At 42.3% G+C, this 22,483-nt stretch overlaps 1 protein-coding gene across 1 annotated transcript; it reads left to right on the forward strand.

Annotated features, from left to right (window-relative positions):
- Window positions 1-826: 826 nt before the first annotated feature.
- DLGAP5 (DLG associated protein 5) lies at window positions 827-22,058 on the forward strand. Its single transcript, XM_077180854.1, has 20 exons — window positions 827-892; window positions 2,334-2,391; window positions 4,896-5,145; window positions 6,330-6,532; window positions 6,973-7,065; window positions 7,495-7,579; window positions 9,301-9,399; window positions 10,098-10,171; window positions 11,791-12,083; window positions 12,463-12,575; window positions 12,655-12,775; window positions 13,191-13,276; window positions 13,809-13,969; window positions 15,095-15,187; window positions 16,655-16,874; window positions 17,874-18,087; window positions 18,442-18,499; window positions 19,656-19,809; window positions 20,159-20,208; window positions 20,865-22,058. The coding sequence occupies exons 3-20, from the start codon at window positions 4,905-4,907 to the stop codon at window positions 20,985-20,987; spliced, it is 2,481 nt and encodes an 826-aa protein (XP_077036969.1). The 5' UTR covers window positions 827-892; window positions 2,334-2,391; window positions 4,896-4,904; the 3' UTR covers window positions 20,988-22,058.
- Window positions 22,059-22,483: the final 425 nt, after the last annotated feature.

The following is a 22,483-nucleotide window of genomic DNA, read 5'->3' on the forward strand; positions in this document are numbered from 1 at the left end:
TTCAGGTGGGGACACAAACCTTGGGGGCTCCTCGGTTCAGGAGAGACGTGGAGCTCCTGCAGCGGATGCAGGGGAGGACGACAGCGAGACTGGAGCCCAGGAAAGGCTGAGGGAGCTGGGGCTGGACCCCTTCAGAAGGGACCCGATCCTTGTCTGTCCCTGCCTGCAGGGAGGGCTCAGAGACAGAGCAGGCTCTGCTCCAGGGGCCCAGCAATGGCACCAGAGCAACGAGCAGGAGCTGATGCCCACCAGTTCCACCTGAACCTGAGGAAGAACTTCTCTGTGCAGTGACTGAGCCCTGAGCAGAGACCAGAGAGGGTGTGGAGCCTCCCTCACTGGGGACATTCCAGAGCCATCTGGGCACAATACTGTGCTCTGGGACGTCCTTGCTACAGCAGGGAGATTGGACCAGACGAGCCACTGCCGTCCTTTCCAGCTCTGTCCGCTCTGGGATTCTGCGCGTGGTGGGAGGGCTCATCACTGTCCCTGAGTCGCGGTGGCAGTGAGGGCTTTGCAGACCCAAACCGAAGCCAGGTAACCCGCGGACACAGGCGCCCCTCAGGCACAGGCGACCCCCGCCGCCATCTTGGCGCCCCCACGGGACGCCAAGCGCAAGCCACGCCCTCAGCGGCTTCACCTCCCTCACTCCGCCAGCCAATGAGCAGCAAGTGCGGGCAGGGAATTTCCCCGAGCAGCCAATGGAAATTAAGAATGGCCATGGGGCCGCCAATAAGCGGCCCGCTGTGGGGTTCCGGCGCTGTCAATCACCGTCCGCACTGAAGCCAATGAGAGCGGGCGGTCTGCGCTGGCCAATGAGCGTTGGCGGGTGAGATTTGAAAGCCAGGCGGGCCGGCGCGTGGAGGGGGCTGCGCAGCGCGCGGGCCCGGGGCAGGTAATGGCGGGCCCGGGGGCACCGGGGGTCCCGCGGCGGGGTTTGGGAGCCTGGAGGGGCTTTGAGGGGTCAGAGGCACCGTGACTCCCCGGCAGTGTGCTCCGTAAGGGTCCCGGCCTGGGAGTCTCGCCTGGCGGTGGGCTGGCAGCGGTGCTTCTTCGCTGAGTTGCAGTGGGAGCAACCGGAGGCGCTGGCGGGGACGGTCCTGGGCTGGCCCCGCACGGCCGGGTCTGGGCTGGGCCCACAGCCCGCCCCGGGGCCCGGCTTGGAACCGTTGAGTTCAGGTTTTAGTCAGTCTCTACCCGCTTGTATTTGTTTTGGTTCAGGGCAAATTTGGGAGAGGATTTTTAAAGGGGTTTTTGTAGGTAAACAGGTTCAATCGGCCCCTCCCCTTAACCGGTCCGGGAGAAACTACTTTTTTGGAGAAAAGTGGAAAAAAACCTGTTTATTAAACAATGTACCTTAAACAATAAAACTCTTTGCTGCTCTAAAAGGGATGACAGACTGAGAAAACTCCCCGGGCCGCAGCTGAGCTCACTCAGTCTCTGCTCAGTCCCTCCGGTGCTGGAAATGTCTCGGGCCAGGCCCGGCCCGGCGGGTTAGAGGTGCAGCTGCCGGTGCTCCCCTGGCTGTTCAGGCCAGAGCCGGTTTCAAGAGGTCTAAAGAAAAAGGGAAACAACTACAGTCTAGGGAGCTTTTTTGCTTCAGCTAGCTAAACTAACTAAAAGCAAAAAGAGAGCTCTGTCCTGCTGTCTATCCGCAGACAGCACAGTCAGGAGCAGGGATGCGGAGGAGTGGGTGCAGTGTGTGAAAACAAATTGCGCGCTTCTTCTGTCCCCCCCTTCACTCTCTGGAACACGTCTTAAAGGTGCAAAAGTGATTATTTAGCATAAAACAGAACGAGACGATTTGGGATAAAAGCATCATATAGTCAACCCAGGACATTGCTTTAAAAGTAGTGATGCTTGCTCTGCCTGCTCCGCTTTCTCGCTGGTCAGCCTATAATGTTTTCATGTTCGTGTTGCTCTTTGGTTCTTGTTGTTGGTCAAAAGTGTCTCCTTTTCTTTGTTGTTATGTATCAAAAGAAATGGTCAGCTTTAATTTTTGATACTGTACGTTAGCCAGTCACACATCCTTTGTCACAAGGAGTCACAAGCCCTCTGTTCTTTTCTTGCTAATGGTCGTGTCCTGCTCTATTTTCTCACTATTCAGCCTAAAAGAGCACCTAAATGTTTTCATGCTCACACTGCTCTTTGGTTCTTGTTGTTGGTGAAAAGTGTCTCTTTTCCTTCGCTGCTATTTATCAAAATTAACAATCAGCTTTAATTTTTGGTACTATATGTTAGCCAGTTACACATCCTTTGTGTAAGCCCTCTGTCCCTTTCTTGCTAATAGTTTTTACTTGAGTTTATGTCAATTTAAATACCAATTAATCTTCTAGGCTCCTGTTTGGACAAGATACTCCACGGGAACAGTAATCTGGGAAGAAGAGGAGACAGGTATTTTTCTTTTGAACACATCTTTGGGATATTGAGCATGATATCCATTTTTAATGAGCCCACAGATATCACTGGTGACCTTGCTGTACTTAAAGAACATGGTTAAGAGTAAATTTAGGAACTTTGTCCTAAAAAGCATGAGTGTAGAGACTAAACTTTAGCTTTGAGGAATATTTAGCATCCACTGGGCTCAAAAGCCTGCTGCTTCTAGGACACAGATAGTAGAGATGTATTCCCATTGTGTTCTTTATGGCTTTCTGTAATGCCATGTAATTACTAACAATTCTGTAATGACTAATTCTGTAATTACTAGCAGGATCAGTTCAAATATGATTATTGGAGATGCTCATTAATTAACCTCCCTTAATCACTTAAATGTAAAGCAGGGCAAATACGACCTGTGAACTGCAGTGGAGTTCTTTGCACTCATCATTAACTGGCATTTTTAATCAGTTTCTGAAAGCTGGAATGCAAGATGCAGGGTGAAGCCCAAGATATTCACAATTCAGGTGGTGCTGGTGTGGAGCAGCTCTTCCAGCACTGTGTGCAGGAGATCCAGCCCCTGATTGGAGTTTTGAGTTTTTTATTCCCCTTTGCTCTTTAACTTCTACTGAATGTTTTTCTCTCCTGAAAAAAAAAGGAGCACAATGCACTGATTTTGGTTTCTGTCCAAGCAATTTTTGGTTTCTGTTCTAAGCAATTCCAGGAGGTTGTGCAGGTGCTGTTGGTGCTGTGCAAGTTCCCCTCTCCATGAACACTTCCATGGAGTGGAGCACAGGGAGCTGCCACTGATGGTATCTGAACAGGCTTGGGCTGTATTCCTTCTTCCAACAGCTCAGCTTCTCTCCTTGACTGCTTTTCCCATAGATAAATCCACTTTATTTCTGCATTATTGCTATTTTGCTGCTTTTTTTTCTTGTAACATTTGGGTTTTCCAGCTAGACTGCTGGTTGAGTTTTTGGCTTTTGGTGGCACATAGGTGGGAAGGGGCTGGACTTTAAGAAATCCTGTTCAAACATTGTCAGGGCTGTTCAGCTCACTTCACTGATGGTTCCTTCAGTTTGACCAGAGCATGCTGTCCTGAAATGGAGAGCCTCAGTAAATGACTCAATTACCAATGAATTAATAACTGTTGGGTGTTTAGTTTTGTTGCAGACATGTTTTATGAAAAATCCTTTCCTTAGGATTTTTCCTCCTGAGAGGCTGAGAGGCCTCAGAAACAAAATGTAATCAATGATTATCTGCTGCTGTGGAATGCAACAGGTGCATCTGGGATTGGTCTCATGTGGTTGTTTCTAATTAAAGCCAATCACAGCCCAGCTGGCTTGGACTCTCTGTCTGAGACAGAAGCTTTTGTTATGATTCTTTCAGATTCTATTCTTAGCTAGCCTTCTGATGAAACCTTTTCTTCTATTCTTTTTTTATTCTATTCTATTCTTTTAGTTTTAATGTAATATATACCACAAAATAATAAATCAAGCCCTCTGAAACATGGAGTCAGATCCTCGTCTCTTCCCTCATCTCAAGACCCCTATGAACACTGTCACATAGTTTAGCTCTGTCACCCTGCTTACTGTAAAGCTGTTTTCTGTAAGTGGTGGGAGATGTGTCATGGCTGAGGTGGAAAACCTTTGACAAGCCAGGTTTCAGTGGGGATGTAGGGGATAACAGAATCCCAGAAAGGTTTAGGTAGGAAGGGACCTTAAAGCCCATCTTGTTCCCATCCCCTGCCAGGGGCAGGGACAACTCCCACTGTCCCAGAGTGCTCCAAACCCCATCCACCCTGCCCTTAAACACTTCCAGGGATCCAGGGGCAGCCACAGCTTCTCTGGGCACCCTGTGCCAGGGTCTCACCACCCTCACAGAGAAGAATTTCTTCCCAATATCCCATCTTACCCTGCCCTTTGTCTGTTTACTTCCATTCCCCTTGTTCTGTCATTCCAGACCTTCTGCACCTCTCCTGGAGCCCCTTTAGGTACTGTTAGCACAGCAAGTGCAAACCAGCTGACAGTTGGCTTAAGGCTTCCTCAAGTTAAAAAAGATGGGGAAAATTCTGCTTGAAATAACCACTCTTTATTGCAGTTGCATCCTGGAAACATCCTGGTTCTGATGGCAAAATTCCTTGCTATCAGCTAGGTCTAATCTAAATGGAATGTTGCTTCCAAGTATTGTCCTACAGCCCTGTCATTTACTTGCTCATCTCCTTAATGTGGAAAACAGCTGTGGAGAAAGCAGCCCAGCCAATCCCAGACATGGGGGCAGTGTCCCCTCCTAATTCTGTGCCAGACTTGGTGACACTCAACACCCAAACTGGTCCCTGGAATGAATAAAAATAATGAGAAATTGCTGAAAGAGTCGTTACTGAAATTGTGATTTGAGTTTTCTCTGGTCATGTACAGAAATAAAGAATTCAGGGCTTTGCTCATATAACATTAACAAACTTTACCAAAAATGGAAAACAAATCATGACAGTGTTTTCCTAATCCCTGTACTTGTTGTCTAAGGTCATCAGGATGGCTGCTACTTCCCAGTTTGCCAGTAGATACAAGAAGGATTTGAGCACAGAAGCCCTCAGGACCAAGATTGCCCGCAGGAAATCCATCCTTCAGAAGGAGAACAGGCACAAGCTCTTCGAAAAGGGCCGGCAGCTGGGGCTGGCAGATGTCAATGTTCAGCTCTCCAAGGACAGGGGAATTTCTGAGCTCAAGGAAACCAGGGACTTGTGCTCTCAAGAGAACTCCAATGTGAAACAGAGTAAGTAAAGAATTGCTATAGACCTTTTTTTTTTAAGTGTTAAAAATTGTAAGTAGGTTTAGTAGCATTATCACAGAAAGTCAACATTTTAATTTGACAAAATAGTTGAAGATTTAAAACCCTATCAGCCTTTCCAAGTGTTAAAAATCAAGACAATAAATTCTTAATACAGCTGTACCTCCCTCACTGCTCCAGTGGTGTGAATGAAGCTTTACTCTGATTTGTCTGCAGCAGCTAAAGGAAGAATGCATTTTCTTATTAATATTCAATAGAAATGCCTTTGTCCTTTAAGGTGTGAAAAACTCCAATCTAAAATACCATCTGATACACATGCCTGTCATGTACCTAAAGTGTGCTTAACAATGGGCAATTTTATAGATAAAATTATTAATGGATAAATGCATTATATGGTTGTATTTTGAAAATAGCTAGTTTTTGTCAACTTATGTTCCTCTCAGAAAATAGAGCTTACATATATGCTGAATTCTGCCCCCTGGCTCTCCTGGATGCCTGTGGTCTAAGAAATTAAGTTAATATTTAAAAATGTTAACAAGTTTTTAGAAATACTTTTACCTTTAGTATTTTGATAGCAGAAGATTATTGGAAGATAGTAATTTTTTGAAGACTGTTGGTGTATAATCTTAATTCCAACTGATTGTTGGAGTGGAGATTATTGTATGTAATAGTATCAAATATGAAATCTAATAAATTTGTCTTGATTATCTTTAATAAATTTCAACTTTAAGTGGATATTAATGTTTCAGGTAGACATAATTCAAGTTAACCAACATCTTAAGGTTTTATTCTTTCATATAACTTCTGCCTCATTTATTCTCAGCCTGAGTCAGACTTTGGTATCTAAAGCTGAGTTTTCAATGACGTTGCAAGTGTTTGAATAGAGAAATTGGTACAAATAAACCAAATAAGAAGAACCAGTGACCTTGCAAGCCTGTGGAATGGGAGTGAGTTTCTAGTAATCCTCAGGTGGATATTTGGGGAATTCTATTTGTAAGCTGAAATTTACCATTGAATTCCCTTTTAGTGGGAAGGGTTAAAACAACTTAGAGATTCCAGTCAGTTCCTCTTCCAGCTTGGCAGAGTTTATTGGAAATTTCTGACTTCTTGTTGGCTCCAAAACCATCTTTATGATTTTCTAAGCCATCTTTGTTGCATGTTTGCTGCAGAGGCAGCCCCAGGTGCAGGCACCAAGAGGATGAACGAGCGTAGGGAGATGCTGCAGCGCTACAAGGAGGAGAAGGAGCTTCGCAAACTGCAGGAGCAGAGGGAGAGAGCCAGGAAAGGGGTGTTCAAGGTTGGGCTCTACAGACCAGCTGCACCTGGGTTCCTTGCTGCTGAGGAAACTGCAGTAGCAAAGCCAAGAGAGAAGGTAACAATGAGAATATTTCATATCTAAGTTAATTGCATCTGTGTACGCCGTTTAAATTGATATTTTTGTGCAAGATGTGTGTGTTATTTCAAATAAAGTGCTTATTTTGCAAATGCTTTATTAATGTTATGATAAGGGAGTAATTTGGCTCATTCTCTTTTCTAAACAAAGCTGGAAATAGTACTAATGATATGTGGATTTTTGTCTTTGTGACTATGTTCAGTTCAAAAATTGGAATGATTCATCCACAAATGAAAGAGCTGTGTTATTTTAGAACCAGTAACTTGTTCATATTTAGTCAACTCAGCTTTGAAAGCTTTCACACTTGACCCATTTTGCACAGACATGTTGTTTTTCACATTTATGCTCCTTGCTCATTCTCTCAGTGACAAAGGGAAGAAGGAGTTTATTAACTCTCATTTCCTTGGGGATGTTTCCAGGCAGCTCCTGCTTTCTCTGGAAGGATTACTCGGTCAAAAGCCAAGATCCAAGAAGGAAGAACCATGATACCAACTGCACCTAAGTCCTCTACGGTTTGTTTTTTATATATATATATATCTATAACTTCAGTGAATAAATTTAGAGAAAGGGATGAAATTTCAGACTCAGGGTAGTATCTTTACAAGTTTGATTAGATCAATGCAAGCAGAAAAGAGCCCAGGTTTTCTGGATCGGTTTGTCAATCAAGTTTTTCAAGATATTTAAACTGTTGGTTAAATATTTTTCTTCGCTCTTTTTCTGACAATTTATTAACTAGTTGGATAATGCACAATAACATATCCCTAAACCAATCTATTTTAAGTTATCCTTAATGTCTCTCTACTTTTTAAAGCCCCCTGTGCCAAATTATTTGACTTTTTTCTTCACTGTAATCTAGAATAGATAGATGAGGAAAGAAATTGGGCTGCTGATTTTCTGGAAATCTGATACTTCACAAAAAAACTGTTTTTTTTTTCTCCTAGGTCAGTGCCCACGGGCAGAGTGTACGCTCTACACAGGCAGGACATAAACAGATGAGTACAGCCAAAGTGGCTGAAAAAGAGAAAGGTATGGAAATACAGCTGAACCTGAAAGGTGTTTTTGGGGAGAAGATCCACAGCACATTTTTGGGCGTAGGGAGGAAGGAGGAGATTTTAAGATGGCCATTCCTACCAAGGGCAGCAGCTGGCAGATTATCAAGTGTGTGGCTCCAGGGCTCACATGAGCCTCTTGCCTCCATAGGCTGGGGGAAATGGAATGCAGGGTCCTGACAGTCCTGGTTACTGATTATTCCCCCTGGGAGAGGGAAAAGAAACAGGTCAGTAGGCAAATTGCACAACTGCCAGATGCCTCAGCTCCTGGAGCTGACAGAGGTTCCTGTTTGCCTCAGGAAGAATATCACAGGTAGTGACTGCTGTTAGAAAAGAGCAAGTGCCTTCTGTATCTGTCACTCTGTGCCACAATCACAGGTATTTCTTAAGAAAATAGAGATTAAAAATAAACAACCTGTGCCACCTTTAAGGGATTTGAATGCCTTGGATCAGAAACTCTTCTTCATAGCTCGGTGAGATCCTTAAGTGGATACAACCAAGTCATGTGGAATGTTGATGTTAATGCAAGATATTCAGTAATTCAGAGTGAAATGACTTTCACATCATTAATCTAATCAAATCAGCAAGCTGCAGACCTTTATTTAATTTCAGTAGTGCCCTTGGTGAATACTGAAAAGATGTGTTATTAGTGTTTGATATAACAATTAAAATGTTTAATTCTTGCAAAACGGTCATCCACTGATTATTTCTTTCTAAAATTGGTTATTTCTTTTGTACTGAATCAAGGATATACATTATATGTACTTAAACTTCCCTAACCATGGCAGGGAGGTTGGAATGAGGTGATCCTTAAGGTCCCTTCCAACCCAAACCATTCTGGGATTCTTTGAAACACCCATATAAAAATGTTTGGGAAGTGAATGTTTGATGAATCCAATGTTGTAGTTATTTACCCAGTGATTTTTTTTCCCCAACTTTTCATTCTAGCTTGTACAGAATCACAGCTTGACAATAAAGACAGGAATAGCATTAACAGTAACCAAGTGGGGATTTCAGACAGGCAGGAAATGGAATAAAGAGCTCCCATGAAATTTGTGCAGGAAAGTGCTGTCATTTTAAAAACCTGTTAGAAACAGTGCTAAAATACAGAGATGAAAATGATGATGATGATGGGTGATACAGTGCATGAACTTGTCATGTTTTATAAAATATTTCAGAGCAAATTAGTCTTAAGAGTACTTTGTTAGATTGCATTAAATTCTGACCTTGGAAATCTTTCATATAATGGCCAGGGCATCACTTTGTTACACCAATGGTTTGCTTTAGCTTCTAGCTGTGCAAATAACCATGGCAAAGATATTAATCTAAAAAACTTCATCTGTAAAATAGGGAGGGCCTTGACTCTGCTTGCAGGGAGCAGTGGGGAGCATTCCTTATTAATGTAATGATAAAGGAGTAATTATTAATGTTATGAAAAGGGAGTTTGTGCATGGCATCAAACACACAGATGGACCTGTGCAGTAAAACCACCTCCAGCCAGGATCCCTCAGTGCATTGCCTGGATGCCAGGGCCAAGCTGTGCCCTGAACTGACCCAACCCTGTTCATTCTGGCAAAGCCATGCAACTGATAACTGCTGGTGCATTTCTCTGATTTCTACAAAATGGAAACTTTCAGTTATTCCTTGAGTGCAGCTCCTTGTTAAACTTGGAATCTCTGGGATTAATCTCTCTTGCAGTGCTGCAGACTGCAGCCCAGCCAGCCCCAAGTGTGAGAGTCACCAGAGCAGCTGCCTCTGCAGCCAGGCAGGTGTTGAAACCAACTGCTGCTGCTGCTGGTAAGTGAGGCAGAGCTGTGTAGCTCAGCTGTACCTTAGACTGCATTTAAATCATGCCAAATTATCATCTAAGAAAAGGCCTAGATGCTGGATCACCCAGACTCCTGTCTGGAGCTCTACATCAACATGTGGAAACCAACACTTCCCACAAAATCCATCAGTGGGGAGCATCCCTGTCCTCATGGTAGTTACAAACTCAAAGAACAAAGCCAGCACTGGTAGAGATTGGCACTTTGGCTGTTTATGGCCATATAATTATTAAATATGTAAGCAGGAACATATCTGGAAGAGATGATTTCTCTTTGTGTTTGCCTGTTTACTGGAATTCAGTCCACCAACAGAATTCCTATGCCACATAGAAATTAAAAATCTAAACTCAAATTGGCTTGACACTCTCTCTCTAACCTTTTAGGAAATAAGGTGACTTTTATTTTTATTGTGTGGCAAGATCTAAAGATTGATGGCTTTATGAATCTGTTTTCTTGCTGATACATCTGTTACTAGTCTGTTAAATCCTAGGCTAGGCTTTCTTTTGAATGAACTTTTGCAATGCTAATTCTTCCCTGTAGCCACCTCCCACCCAAGAAATAAAACAGTCTATCCCTATCTTTAGCAACTGGATTTTTCTGGCAGTGTTCTGGTGAAAGATTACATGAATCAGATGCCTTTTTGACCTCTGGAAGTGTCTCTTTTTGTAGGTAACCAGCCACAGAGAAAGGCAGCAAACACAGTAGGAAAGCAGAAGAAAGCAGTCAAACCTGAACCCATAAAGGTAGGTCATGTAATAGTTGAAATAGAAAAGCAGTAAAACTCATTTGAGATCCAATAACTGTGTCATTGTAGCTGAAGTGCTCAAACATAAAAGCAGTAAATTCAGTAATAAGCTAGAATTTGGGAAGGAGCTGTATGTATTTATACTGCCATATTCTAAAAATTAAGATCAAATTTAGTGCTCCTATAGAATCTCAGAATACTGTGACTTGGAGGAGACCACAAGGATCATCCCAGTCCAACTCCTGGCCCTTCACAGGCCAACCCCAAGAACCCCACCATGGATATGGACATGGCTGATGAATGATGTGATTGCTAATCGGGATCTGGACAATGATTTAAAATAGACAAGAAGTTCTTGCATGACATGTCTGATGTTTTAACTAGTCAAAAAAAAATACTTTGCTGGTTTAATCAAGCAGCTGTACATTTTTGAAGTGTGTTCTGAATGGATCCTTTTCCTGCTCAGGTAACAATATGAGACTCTAGAAGCTAAGAAATAAACACATTTTAACATCTAGGGTTTTAATAAAAACCTAAATTTTAGGTTTTGAACCACCAAAAAATAAAGCTGGAAATGCTGTTCTCTGCAAAGTAGAACATTATTCTCTGCATGATTACAGCTGAAAGCACTCATTGTGGTTCTTGGTGTCATCACTTCCAGAATTTTTTATGCATTTCTGTGCAAGAGCTCTCCATGATTTTTTCCTTCTTTTGCTCCACCCTTCCCTCTCACACCTCCCATCTCCACCTTGTTCCTGTAACTGAGCTGTGCTTTAGAGTGTTTGAGATTGTGCAATCACAGCCAAACAGGAGGTGAGAGCACTTTTCTGTTCCTTGGACAAGCACCTCTTCACAGGCAGGAGTCCCTGCCAGTTGGTAACCACAGGCAGCTCATTTGGAAAGGTTGCCTAAAAGCAAAATTCAAGGTTTACATTCCTAGCAGAGGTGACTGAAGTATAACAAGACTTTCAGTGGGTTGAAGATGCATGTTTTCTTGAAAACCACCCAAAGTTTTTCTGGCTGGCTTGAGCTAACAATCTCAATTAGGTATCTCAGAACTGTGTTCTGTGTGACCATCTGGTCACTCATCTCATAAGAATGGGAATTATTGTTTAATTTTTTTCTCCTCTTTTAATGGCATTCTGTGGTGCTAACTGCACTTGGGTTGCATTCCTCAGCCTATTGCAGCTTGTTTTTCAGTCTTTGGATTGGAGTATGTGCACAAACTATGGTTATTCAACAGTCCTAGTTGGATTTGGAACCAGTAATTCTGCTCTTGAGGATTTTATCACCTTAAAGCTTTTATTTCTAGCAGTGGGAGCAGGCATTTGTCAATTTTAATTATTGTTTTGGTTGGTAAGGTGTTCTGCTTTAGCCCCTGGAGTGGATTGTTGCATTCTTTGTAGTGAAGTGTTAACTTCTGGCTCTGGAATGATTTGCAGGTGTCAAAAATGGTTGGGCTTGTTGGTAACTCATCACTTCTGTCCAGGTGTGCTGGTTTAGGAGCTGATTTACCTTAAACTGTTCCCTTCCTGGTGGCTGTCAGACACTCATGTTATAATTCAGCCCTATTGCAAACACATGATTGATTTGATTTCTCTGTCTATGCTGTTACAGATAATTTCTTCTAAACATGAAGTGGAGACAAATGCTGGAGTGGAACCAGAGCTGAAAAGTTCTGCAGCTGATTCCAAGCACTCAATGCCAGTAGAACCTCAGCAAGAACAAACCTCAGTGGAAAACAACAATTTTTCTCCAAGGAGACCCAGAACACGCTCCTTTGCACCTCAAAACTTTGTGTTTCAGCCTCTGAGTGGATTGGCAACCTACACTGTGACACCCATGTCTCCTTCAAGGGCAAATGCTTTTTTGACACCCAGTGCTGTCTGGAATTTTTCAAAATCTCCAGTGTAAGAGTCTTCCTTCTAATGGGACCTGAAATGCAAGTGAACCTCTGTGGGGTTGCAAAAAATCATTTTTCTATAGAAAGATTCACTCTTTAACAAAGTGTTGTGGTGTTACAACACCTGATCCCTCATGATTTCTGTCTTTGCTTAAATGTGGACTCAACACAACAGCAGAAATGGATATAATCCATTGTTCTGTCCATGCTTGAGGAGCAGCTGTCAAAGACTCTGCCCTGTGTCTATCTGCACTGATTTATTTATTTGAGTTCTCTAGTGTTGTGTGGGGGTTTGCCTTCTAAACTGTGCATTTCTGTGAAATTGGCCATATTTGATGTCACTTTCTCAATGTGTCTTGACTAAATGTACTTTTGTTTGTTTTCAGCAAAATATTTGAAAAATCCAGTGAAACTAAAAAGCCAAATTTAAAAAGTCAGCCTTCACCTTCTGTTAAAGGCATTCAAGAACAGCAAATGACCACAAGTTTGAAAGGAGGAGGTAGGAAATTCACATTTAGTTTATGCTGATGCTTTTAATTATCACCAGATTCTGAACAAATTCCTTTCATGCTTTTCAGCAGGTGAATCAGATGAGAGAACTTCCATTCAGAGATCAAACAAAACAACTCCTGCCTCAACAGCACTTGCAGTGAAGTCAGATGATACAAGAGAGCAGGAGCATGATGTGCCCTATTTCAGGTTTGCCTTCACTTGTTTCACTTCCCTGATGTCCATTTGAAGATTGTTAATAAGAAAAACAAGACTTTTTCTAAAGATCAGCTTAATTTAATGGTGTCAGCTGTGACTTGAGCAGGCAGACATTCCTGCTTTCTTTTTTATACCTTAAGGTACAAAAGGTACCTTTTGTACCTGTTTTCCTTGCACCTAAGTGCAAGGAAAGTAAAATTCTGGAGACCAACACCTTGTCCTAAAGATCATAAGGATCAAAGCAGAAAAGAAATTGCACTTCAGCCACTCAGCAAAATAAAACAATCTAATCTCCAGCTCAGAGGCTGTGGATTCTCTGAGAGCAAAAGGATAGTAACCACTAACATGCCCCACAAGTCAGGAAATGCTCCAAATCCTTATTTTTTCTCTCTCTTTGTATTTTCAGAAACGTTCTTCGGGCTGAGACAGAGCGGCTGCTGTCTCAGTGCCTGCAGTGGGAAGGAAACCTTGAGCTGGACATTGCAGAGGATGGTAAGAGTGAGCTGCAGCAGGCACCAGAAGGGCTCTGGGAGTTGAATGGGACAGAGAGAAGGATATGTGATATGTATGTGTTGTTTGCAAAATAGCAAAAAAAAATCTGCAAAGGTGTACTAAAGAAAGTTTAGAGTTGGATCTGCCCCAAGTCTCCTGGTCCTAAAATTTGTGTGGCATTTGCAGTGATGGTGATTGATAAAGTGAACACAGTGCTCATCAAAATAGTTGTTCTATTGCTAGTCAGTATTTAAATGTAGGAACTTTACCCAAGCTGATTTTTAAAAATAAGATTAGTTTTTAATGTGGAATTTCCCTTATCTGGGAAAATACAGATGACTCCAGCAATGCTTATCTTTAAGAATTGAGAGAGAGAATTTTCTTTGAAAGAAGCAACTTCAGAGCATTTCAGTGGACAGGAAGCTCCACTGAATTGAATTGCAGATTTGCAATAGGTGGGACAACAAATTCCAGACTCCTCAAACACTTATTTATCTAAGATATCCTGTATTTTTCTTCTTCTTGCTACCAGCTAAAGACCTGATTCGCACCACAGTTGGTCAGACAAGGCTGCTCATAGGAGAAAGGTTCAAACAGTTTGAAGGATTGGTTGATAATTGTGAATTTAAACGAGGTGAAAAAGAAACAACGTGTACAGACCTGGATGGATTTTGGGATATGGTTAATTTTCAGGTATGTACTTGTTTGTTAACTGAGTAGGATAAAACTGATGGAGTTATTTATGAACCAAGTATTGAAATTTTTTTTGTTATATTTTTTATCTTTAATGTAAAAAATGCAGGTTCTTGTTTTAACACATTGTGACAGTGAATTGTTGCAGTTGGGATACCATGAGTTATAATTCATGGACCAGTTCTTCTGTTGTGTGTTGTTTTTGGGCTGTGTGCCTTGTCTGTCTCTGGAATAAATATGTTTGGCCAAATTTTATTCTCTTTTGGAGTGAGGATACAGTCACAATGTCTACCTCCCAGTTTTTGGACAATTCCTGAAGCTCACCTGAAAAGTAGGGGTTCCATGCTTCAGTATGAGAATAATGCAGAAATGACAATAACTCTGTTTAGGGCTGAGCTTAGGTGGTAGAAAACTGTGACTGTGTTCACAGGGGTCTTGGGATGAGGGAAGAGATGAGGATCTGACTCCATGTTTCAGAAGGCTTGATTTATTATTTTATGATATATATTACATTAAAACTGTTCTAAAAGAATAGAAGAAAAGGTTTCATCAGAAGGCTGGCTAAGAACAGAAAGGGAAAGAAAGAATGATGACAAAGGTTTGTGGCTCAGTCTCTATGTCTGAGCCAGCTGGGCTGTGATTGGCCATTAATTAGAAACAACCACATGAGACCAACCCCAGCTGCACCTGTTGCATTCCACAGCAGCAGATAACCATTGGTTACATTTTGTTCCTGAGGCCTCTCAGCTTCTCAGGAGGAAAAATCCTAAGGAAAGGATTTTTCATGAAAAGATGTCTGTGACAGAAAACCTTCATCTCTGTTCCTCTGTTGATGCTTTCTTTAGTTTCAGAATGAAATATAATCTGAATTATCAAAAGAGCTCTCAACAGTATTTGTAAATCAGCACTCAACAAAGGAGTTTGTAAGTAATTAAATTAAGTGCAGAGTTGGATTTGTTATGGTCCTAGTCACAGGTTTTGACTTCTTTGCAGAAAGTATAAAAGTTTGATCTCCTTCTTCAGAAGTATTTGAGAGATGTTTCCTGCAGGATGGAAGACTGTGCTTGTTTGAATAAAGGTTATTTTACAATGTATTCTTTTGCTTTCCTCCAATGTGACCAACAGATTGAAGATGTGAATAAAAAGTTTGATAATCTGGTGAAGCTTCAAGACAATGAGTGGCAGCCACTTGATGTCCCAAGCAAGGCAGTTGTCAAGGTATGAATACCCCTAAAGCACATCTTGCATGGCTTCTTTAGATATATTGAATATTAAGTGAAATTCCTCTCAGGGTGCACCCTTCTCCCCCACCTCTCTTGTATTATTTGGTGGGTTCAGTCCTAGTTGCCTCTTTTGGCTGCTAAGATTAGAACTAAAAATTAACAATGTAATTTTTGGAGTCATTGGATTCTATGCCAGTAAGAAAAATCTCTTAAATTTAGGAAATTAACTTACTCTTCAGATGTAAAACAATTTATCTGGGCCACTGACATAAGTGGGAAGTAAACCACCCAGGAATTTGGGAGTGACTGCCAGTTTTGAGCAGTGCTCCATTGTAATGGTGTCCCATTAAGCCAACACCATGGGTGGCTTTAAACTGCTGCTTCTCTAAGCACAAATGGATCTGACAGTCTCCAAAATAAGTTAGTGCTTATTGCAAAATAAGCTGTAATGTGAGTTGGTTTATCTATTCTTTGGTTTCAAATATATAATTGCTTCTGAATATCAAGTTGTATTTGCATTGCCTAAACTCCAAGTTCTTTGAGACTGCTTAACTAATCATAAAATTGAGATGAAGGTGGATAAGAAACTCCAGGCATGGGAAAACAGAGGGAATGTGGTCTGTGGGAACTGCCCATAAATGCCAGAACTCTTCAGGTGGTACAAAACAAAACTTCCCTTGGAAAACTGAATGCCATGAGAGGCTTCACTGACTGCCTGGAGTCTGTTCTGTGGTTACACTGTGTCCTTGCCACTAGGAGTCCCTGCATCCTAGTGCTTCCAAAATCTTACTGAATTTATTGGGAAAAAAAGTTATACTGAGGATTTTTGAACTGCAGATTCATTTGAAAAAAAATTATTGATGTTGTCATCACAGACTTACCTTAACAGCTGGATGGCAGCCCAAGAAATGCTGGGGATGGGCAGAGGCCTTGATGCATAAAATTGTAGAATTGTTGAGGTTGGAAAAGTCCCCACATTTAACCCTTCCTCCAGCACTGTCAATGCTGCCACCACCACCTGTCCCCAGTTGTTGAGGTTGGAAAAGTCCCCAAATTTAACCTTTCCTCCAGCACTGTCAATGCTGCCACCACCACCTGTCCCCAAGGGCCACATCTCATGGCTTTAAATCCCTCCAGGGATGGGGACTCCACCCTTCCCTGGGCAGCTGTGCCAGGGCTGGACAACCCTTTCAGTGAAAGTATTTTTCCTGATATCCAATCATGATATCCAAACCTCCTCTGGTACAAATTTTTCCAGCTTCATTGCTCCTGTTCCTGGGAGCAGAGCCTGAATCCCCCCTGGTTGTCCCCTCGTGGCAGGAGCTGTGCAGAGCCACAAGGTCCCCCCTGAGCCTCCTTTTGCTCCTTGCTGTGTCTGTGGCAGCAGCACCTGTGCAGAGGTTCATGTGCAATTGCTCCTGTGCAGAATTTCCAGGTGTGACCCAGGTTCCTTTCATTCCAGAAAAAGGCAGTGCCAGGTGGAATGCCCAAGGCCAAGCTGGAAGCTGCTGCCAGAGCTGCTGCCCGGAGCCGTCTGGCTTCTGTCAAAGCAGCCATGAGGGACAGAATGAAGCAGGGGGGAGATGCTGAAGGTGCCCAGCAGGAGAGGCTGCCAGAGACAGAGAAAGTGGTTTTTGAAGCAGGATTTTTCAGGATTGAAAGCCCTGTGAAAAACTTTTCAGGTAGGTGAAGGTTAATCGTGATTTCTGTGATCTGAAAGTACCAAAGAGGGTTTAATCCATTTCACTGAGGAGAGGAATTGTGCTGTTTGTTCTGGCTGCAGCTCCAGGACTGGACACACTGTTTCACCTAGTGACTGATTACATCAGGGCTCCAAAGTAAACTGGGGTACATGAATGTGCTGATTTGAGTGGTTATGGCAGCATGAAATCCCTGCTTAGGCAGAGGTGAACTAGCTGGTTCATGTTTTTCCAGCATAAATTTAATAATGAAATTCTAATCTGAGCATGCCCAGATTCAGCTGATGAGCCCTTTCATCAAAGTCAATGCCAGCTCACATCCTCTAATTGCAGGACAGGAATTGGGATTTCTATTTTTTAATTAAACCTCTTGCAGTGCTGTCTTCAAAGCTGCAAATAAAGTCCACTCATAATCTGTGCTCATGGTTAACAAGATTGTAACATAATCCAGTTTGCTATAAAAGCTGTTTAATAGTTCAGGTTTTTTAACAGGTGCTCAAAATATAACTTCATCTCCAGCATTTTATCTTATTGACATCTATATGCAGCCAGTATTTCCAGTACTTCTGCTTCTCTCACATTTCTAGTTCATAATTTGATTTTAAATTCTCTTTTTTGGGTGCAGATCTCTCTTATGGCAAAACTAAAAATTTTTTTCATGTGCCTCTTGTAAGTAGGGGGGAACTTCTGAAAAGCTTTGAGCACCACTGGGTTTAAGCCAACTCCAGCAGAGAATCTGTTCTGAGCATCAGTTCTGAATCTGTGTCTTTTAAACTCTATTAAAATGGCCTCATTTGAAAGATGGAAGTTAATCATTTCAATTTCTCTTTGCAAGTGTATGTAAGATTTCCATCTAATATTTGTATAAGATGATTCAGCAAGCAGAAAACAATTATGTCTCTGGTTAGAATCATAATGTGATCAGTTCATTTCAGCTTCTGGAAACTGCTGTAGGAATGAAATATGAAACACATTTTCCAGGTTTGCTTCCAAGGACCCCTGGAAAACTGGCAAATCAAAGATCATCCATTAGATCTCTGCTTTCTTCTCCTCTCTGCAACCCTGAGGATGCATCTGCAAAACAAACCCCATCAGCCCTCAAAGGCTCCCACCCAGTCCAGAGTCTGAAAATGGACCAACTTCCCACTGAACAATCTCCCCCACTGGATAAACTCCCTGAAAGTCTTGAACAGAGGTAGGCATGTTAAAGCAGCTTTTAATTAACCTTGTGCAAATCATTTTAGAGTTGGAACTGAAAGACATGATGTTAAAACCCATTAAATGTTACCTTTCCATTTGGCAGTGATAAAGTTTGCCAAGTGCTTGTGACTTTTCCTTCCCTTAAGCAAATATTAAGAGCTTTGCTCAAATTTAATTTTGCTGCTGGGGTAGAAGTTTGTTTGCCCAGGAAGTTTGAATTTGATGTAGCTCAGCAGTGCCAACCAAGGCAGCAAAACTGCAGAACAAATTGTAACATTAGCTGGACAAGTCAGAAGGTGATTGATGAAGGTGATTGAGAAGACTGAAAATGTTTTGGTTTTCCTTCCAGCATTTCTGTTGTTGCAGAAGAAATGTGTCTGGCTGCTGGCACAGCAGAGGGAAATAAGGTAAGTCATGCATTGTTCATGGATGTGCTTTAAATACTCTGTTTTTACTAGCAAAGGAAAAATTCTTTTGATTTGACCCCAGCCCCTTGGATTTCTGATCAAATCCTCACTTAGAAATCTTGTGTATTCCTCAGGGCAGTGCTTTTTACCTCTGGGTGGACAAAGGTGGAGACTGCTGCAGTTTGGGGGCCTTGTCTTGCTCTTTAGAGCTGTATTTTGGGGGTCCTGGCTGCTCCAGGGGGACACTTGTCACTTGGAGAAGCAATGTTCACCACCTCCTGTTTTCTGGTGGGGATTTTAAAAATGCATTTAAAGTATAATAATGCATTATGTGATATATGTAATACAATAATAATGTAATATAATAATGCATTATGTGCATAATTATGCATTAAATGCATTTATGGACCCTGACTAAAAGCAACAGCACTCAGTCCTCAGAGCATCCTCCACAGCACAGCATTGGGCTCTTAATCTCCTTAATTAGTTAAAAGAACTAATCCAAGAGTCAGAAATCCATGTCCTGAAATGTCTGAAGACTTGGTGACATTGCCTGTGTTTGAGTGGCCTTCAAAAAGCAGGAATGTGGCCTCTAATTCAGATGATGCTGTGCTACCAGTGAAAGTCAGTGCTTTGGAGTCAATCATCCTTTAGGAACTTTCATTGGAAATGGAGTCTATAAATTTTATTTGTTGCTGCTTGGATCTGTGCATGACTGCAGCAGTCATTTCCCCTCCCATCCCCCTACATATATATTTTTTTTTTAATCCTGGTTACTAATTTTTTCTTATGGCTTTTACTACATCCTTTCTCTATTAAAAGGAGTGTTGGTGATTTTACTCTCTGGGGAAACCTTTCAGTGTTGCTGATGGGTTTTTCTGGAGCAAAAGTCACCAGATAACTCTTGAAGTTCAAAACCTTCTTTCCTGTGGAGTAACTTCCCTTATACTGTCAGAGGGATTTTCAGGCTTTGGAGGGCATTTGGGATGTGAGTCACAGCCTTAACCCTGAGCCTTGGCCTGCCTGTGCCTTGCTCAGTGCCTGCAGTTAAATTAATCTCTCCTGAATTGTCCATAAGATCTGTAGGTGAGATGTGTGGGCTTGGTCTGACATAACAAGGACATGGCTGGGCACAGAGCAAATCCCTGTTTTTCAGGTCCTGGGAGATTCTAGCAGTGACTCAAGAGCAGGGGATGGCATGGAAGAGATGGAACTGTCTGCTGCAGAGCAGGGACAAGACATCATCATGTGCAGCCCAGACAAGGAGACAAACTCTGCTCAGTCTGGAGAGCCACAAATCCATCAGCCAGGTGCTTCTCTCAGGGCTGCAGGGGTGGCATGGCTGGGGCCTTCTGTTATCCTAAACATTGATAATAATCTGAATATTACTCTTTAAAATCAGATTGATTTCTTGGTGCTGTTAGAAAAGCCTCCCTTAGCTGGTGTGACTTAAACACAAGTTGCACATGAGCAAACAGTGCCCTTGGATTTCTCTGAACAGTTTCTGAGGGATATGTGAAAGAGAAAGCTAATATAAAGAAATAAATACTCTTTAGAGTTTGGATTTCTTCTTTTAATAAATACAGGGAACAATACTGTTTTTTCAGCTTTGGCAGCATCAGACTAACTTTTTTTTAAAATTATATTCTTATTTTTCAGGTGTTCCATGCAGTGATTTGACACTCATTGACAGAAATCCTTTTGATATGGTAAGCTGACCTTCAAGTTGATTTGACTAAGGCAAGCTGCATGGTGCAGGACTGTTCACCTTTGCTGCAGACTCATTTACTGCACAAAGGAAATTAAACTCTTAAAGATGTTATCAAGCCAATTGGTGTAGCTTTAAACACAAACCACATTCCAGCTGTCTCCTTGCTGGGCTCACACTGGTGTTCCTTATTGCACATGATGAGTGTAGGATGAATCAAGACATTTGTAGCAGGACAATGTCTGATTCTTGTCAGATCGAGCCTTTAAGTTGTATTTCTTACAAATTTCCTTGTAGATATTCATTAACAGCCTTTTTTTTTCTTCCTGGAATTTAAGTCTACCCAAATCTCTTTTAATCACCTCAGCATTTAGAGCTGGAAGTAACATTCAGCAGGGAAAAGGTGTGCAAAAGCTTTCACATTTAATACAATTAATAGAATTTGGGGTAGGTTTTCTTGTGAAAAATCCTCTTTAAAATATGGATTACTGACTTGAGTAAGGAGTGTCTGTCTTCAGCACGGACCACATGTAATCACTTTTTATTTTATGCCTGGGAAATAAGCTTGTAAAACTTTTGGGGAACACAGAGTCCTTTGGTGCTCTGTGGTTTAAGTGTTCCTCCAGCCCTGACTCCACTCTCTGGCTCCTCCCACAGCCAGTGCTGGATGCTGAGCTCCCCTTCACTCCAGTCAAGACTAAAGCCCAGAAGTTTGCAGCAGCTGAAGTATTCAGTGACCTCATCGTGTTTTCTCCCGTTGGTCCCTCTGGGGATCAATGAAAAGTGACTTTAAATGCAAAAGATGTAAATTCTATGAACAGGAAGCCCACAGAGGGTGTCTGGAACACAATCTGCTACCCTGGAATGTGTTGAGAGAGGAAGAGTACCCATGGTAGTGGATCTGACAATGTGTTTGTGTCATTTGATGGTGCAGCTGTGATGCACCAAGCTCTGCTGTGCATCAGTAGTGGGCTGTGTTCTGCTGTATCCTCTGCCTGTAAATTCTCACTGCAACCTGAAGCATTTTTATGTTGCTATCATTTAATGTATTTCCTGTCTCCTCCAGGTTGTAAAACTGTTACCTTTGAGCTTTTCTACCCTGGTCTGACCTCATTGCTCCTTGTTGTTACAAGGTGCCCACCCCACCAGCTGTGCCCGTGCCCTGTATCTGCTGGGAAGGCACTTTCTGGGGTGACACCCAGCCTGTTCCTCCCCAGAACACTCTGCCCTGCTCTGGGGGTACCTGTGCACCCCCAGGCTGCTGTGTTAGCACCTGCCTCAGCACCAGCTCTGGCAGGGTTGGATGCATGCAACTCTTTCCTGGGAAAGTTTTCCTGGTGTGTAAGAACCACTGGATTTGTAATATCAGAAACTAGCTCAGAACAAGGATTTCTAGATAATACCTTTTCTTGGTGATGTATTGAAATAGGCATTGATATTATTTCCTTTAAGGATGCAGTTTTCTATTCAGTATCTTAATAGACCTATGTTTTCTACTTGTTTTTGACATGTTTATGCTCAGTCTCTTCTCTCATCTTGTTCCTTGTGCATTCCCCATCCAGACTGTAACATATTTGTGCATAAGGAACATGCCAATTCTATAGACTGTGGATTTGAAGAGAAGCATTACAGTACCACCACTTGTTATATTTTTAACAAATACTTCACTGGGCTTCTTCTTGTACCAGTGACCTGAGTGTAACACACACATCCTTCCACCAGCCTTGATCCCAAACCAAGCAGAGATTTTCAGTCCCTCAGCAGAAAGTGTTGCTGCCACTTGCCAGGGGTTAAGTTTTAACCTGGAAGCTCTGTACTGATTACACTGAATAAAGAGGAAGGTGATGTGTGCTGGAATCCATTTTCTTCATTTCTAACTCCAGTTCTAGGGATCCTTTTAATCACTTTCCTGCTGAGGAATGGTTTGGGTTGGGAGGGAACTCAATGCCCATCGAATTCCAGCCCCTGCCATGGGCAGGGACACCTTCCACAGGCCAGGTTGCTCCAAGCCCCATCCAACCTGGTCTGGAACACTTCCAGGGCTGGGGCAGCCACAGCTTCTCCATGCTGGTTTGTAGCAGCGTGCTGCTCTAGACTGCTGCATCTGCTGGATATTTTAAGGACTCTGCTTGTAACTTGGCACTCAAAGTATGAAAGGAGTCACTGTTATAAAACAGCATGAGCCACGTCAGAGAAAGCTTTGGAAACTTCAGTGGTGGCTGTTGCACTGTTGTTTTCCAGACAAGACTGCAGTGACTCACAGCAAAGAGAACATA

Source organism: Agelaius phoeniceus, chromosome 6, assembly GCF_051311805.1.
Source record: "Agelaius phoeniceus isolate bAgePho1 chromosome 6, bAgePho1.hap1, whole genome shotgun sequence".
Taxonomy (NCBI): Eukaryota; Metazoa; Chordata; class Aves; order Passeriformes; family Icteridae; genus Agelaius; species Agelaius phoeniceus.

Excerpts from the sequence above, each read along its gene's own strand:
- DLGAP5 (XM_077180854.1), top strand. The coding sequence starts at position 4,905 with ATGGCTGCTACTTCCCAGTTTGCCAGTAGATACAAGAAGGATTTGAGC. Across the intron at positions 12,776-13,190 it reads CATGATGTGCCCTATTTCAG|AAACGTTCTTCGGGCTGAGA; the intron begins GTTTGCCTTCAC and ends TTGTATTTTCAG. Across the intron at positions 13,277-13,808 it reads GCTGGACATTGCAGAGGATG|CTAAAGACCTGATTCGCACC; the intron begins GTAAGAGTGAGC and ends TCTTGCTACCAG.